This window comes from Arachis ipaensis, chromosome B01 (genome assembly GCF_000816755.2).
Source record: "Arachis ipaensis cultivar K30076 chromosome B01, Araip1.1, whole genome shotgun sequence".
In the NCBI taxonomy this organism is placed as follows: domain Eukaryota; kingdom Viridiplantae; phylum Streptophyta; class Magnoliopsida; order Fabales; family Fabaceae; genus Arachis; species Arachis ipaensis.
Window position 1 is genome coordinate 5,791,013 of NC_029785.2, and position 2,681 is coordinate 5,793,693.

A 2,681-nucleotide genomic window follows, 5' to 3' on the forward strand; every position below is an offset into this window, starting at 1 on the left:
TTCCTAAGTAATATATATAGCATTTTAAATTTATACTATATAATATAATTAATTTAGCACTTCGTGCATCGTACAGGTCTTAATCTAGTCTGTATTTATTAATGTACTCTACACGTATAAAATTTAATAGTTATATCTCACATAAATAAATGAAGTTATATAACCATTTCAAGTGATCATGTGACATTTGAATAATGGTTAATGTACTATTTTAGTCCTTAACGTTTGAGCCAAATCTTAATTTAATCCTTAACGTTTCAAACGTCTTATTTTAATTCTAAAATATTTCAAACGGATTCAATGTTCGAGTAAATGAAGTTATATAACCATTTCAAGTGATCATGTGACATTTGAATAATGGTTAATGTACTGTTTTAGTCCTTAACGTTTGAGCCAAATCTTAATTTAGTCCTTAACGTTTCAAACGTCTTATTTTAATTCTAAAATATTTCAAACGGATTCAATGTTCGAGTGAGTGAGTGAAGTGAACATTAACAACATTTTTAGTTATGTCATATCTTTTTATTTTCGCGTGTTAGAGAAACATAACCAAAATCTTCGTATAACACTTCCTCTTTTCATTCTCCTTTTCACATAAAACCTCAAACATTAGTAATCAATCCTCAATGCTCCAAAATCAAAGAAAAATTATTTATATTAGTGATTGTTGGAGGGTTGATTTCTCTTACGTATTGAAATCGAATGTTATGGCCTTTTCAATATATTAATTGTTCGTGTCAAATTTAATAGTGGACGACATTGAACCATTTAAAATTTTCTAGGACTAAAATAGGATGTTTAAAATGTTAAAGACCAAATTATGATTTAACCCAAACGTTAAAGATCAAAATAGTACTTTACCCTTTAATAATTTATAGTTATGATCAACTGTACGTACGTGTGTATATATCTATATTCTAATTGAATCTTGTTATATATTGCATTCTAATTCTCCAAATTTTGCTTGTAGTTGTTCATCATTGGAATATAGAGAGAAACAATCAGTATATGATATCTTCAAGCAGAGTCATGGAGTGTGATTGATCTATGCATCTAATAAAAAGTTCTCCCATGTGCAATACTACTATATAAAGTATTTGAACACAATCTTTCTAAATCTGAGTGTTGGACCTCTTTCTAAGAATTAGCTCAGTTATGGCAGTTAAATGCTTACCTAATAAGAAAGAAAAATGTTAGAACATTTTAACATAGATAAATTTCAAAATAGTTTGTTACTAATAACTTAACACTAAGAGAAAAACTTTTTTTTTTTGGATGAACATAATCTCTTTTGCTATTAAGAAAACTAGCATAATAAGGTTACATGGAGTTCTAGACACAAAACATGAAGAAGGGTACAAGCTAAGATGAAATGTATACCATCCATTACACCATACTCACACAAATTAATAGCATTGAATGAATCCAAATCACAAGTCTTCTTTATTTGTACTTATTTGGTTTGCAACTTCAAGGACTACTTGAAACCCTCCCCAAGAAAAACAAGCAAATGATGCTAGTTCATATTAATCTCTTCAACCGCAGCAATTCCTCAGTTCTTCAATTGTCACTCCTCTTAGGTTTGTCAGAATTGAAACTCACCTGAAATATATTCAAGTAAGAGCAAAATTTTCAGACAACACAAACACAGTTATTAACTTCTTTTATAATTTTATTTTTATTTTTTTTAAAATATTTAAGTGGGTCCGACACAAGTTTTTGGACATGTTCTTAAGCTCAACGATGCTTAGACTATATATGATAAGTATCTCTTGACAAAAAATATAGAAACAAGAAGAAAAGTTGTGTTTGTATCTCTATTTCACAAATTCTCAATTTTTGAATGAATTGAGAGTTAAACGAATTTTGTTCTAAGATGTATGTGACAATATGACATACTTAGATTCAATTAAAGATCAAATTAAAGTGGTAAGGTATGTTACCTCAGTTGAAGGAGCTGGAACCCAGTCATTGGTTGCTGGATTGCACTTGCAAGATTCATGGCAAGCAATGTCATTACACTCCTCTATGTGGAAGCATTTCCCACTTTTCTCTACTTTGATGAACCCAGTTCCTGTCTGTAATTAATCAAGTTCATAAAATAGAAATATGAATGTAATTTGTACATGAATCTGCGAACCAATTTGAATGTTGTGAGAAGAATACAAGGATTGGAGTGAATACCGTATGGTGGTTCTTGTCCACGCTGCTGAGATCTTTGTAATATTCTGTTTCCACAAATTCTTCTGGCACTTGACCCCCATTGCAAACCAATTTCTGCATACAATTTTTAAAGAAGAAAAAATATATTGCAAACATGTTAGTTATAATGAAAGTTTCTGTTTCTATTTTTTGTTTTTTTTTTTTTTTCAAAAGCGATATATCTACTATTAGTTGTACTAGACAGCTACAAGAATTACAAAGCATTGTGAATTAAATTTATTCTCTCTTAAATTTATGCAATTTTTTTCATTACAAAATATTATCGAAAGTTATCAGTGGTTTTAGGCATATACAGTATTATGATTTTTCAAAGCCATATATACCCATAGGGAGAGTGATATTGTGCTTTGAAATCAATAACACCACTCTAATTTTTCTAAGTTACCTTTCATTTTTTATTATTTTATTTTTCACCGGGTAACATTTTTTTCTTACATTTATTTTATATTTGAATGAAT

General features: G+C 29.1%; 1 protein-coding gene across 1 annotated transcript in view; it reads right to left on the bottom strand.

Annotated features, from left to right (window-relative positions):
* Positions 1,212 to 2,681, bottom strand: part of LOC107610254 — a 2,450-nt gene continuing 980 nt past the window's right edge. Inside the window, exons 2-4 of the mRNA XM_016312349.2 lie at positions 2,185 to 2,277; positions 1,944 to 2,078; positions 1,212 to 1,602 (exon numbers count right to left, since the gene is read on the bottom strand). Of these exons, the coding sequence (XP_016167835.1) occupies positions 1,561 to 1,602; positions 1,944 to 2,078; positions 2,185 to 2,277 (270 nt within the window). The 3' untranslated portion in view covers positions 1,212 to 1,560. The remainder of the gene's footprint in view (positions 1,603 to 1,943; positions 2,079 to 2,184; positions 2,278 to 2,681) is intronic.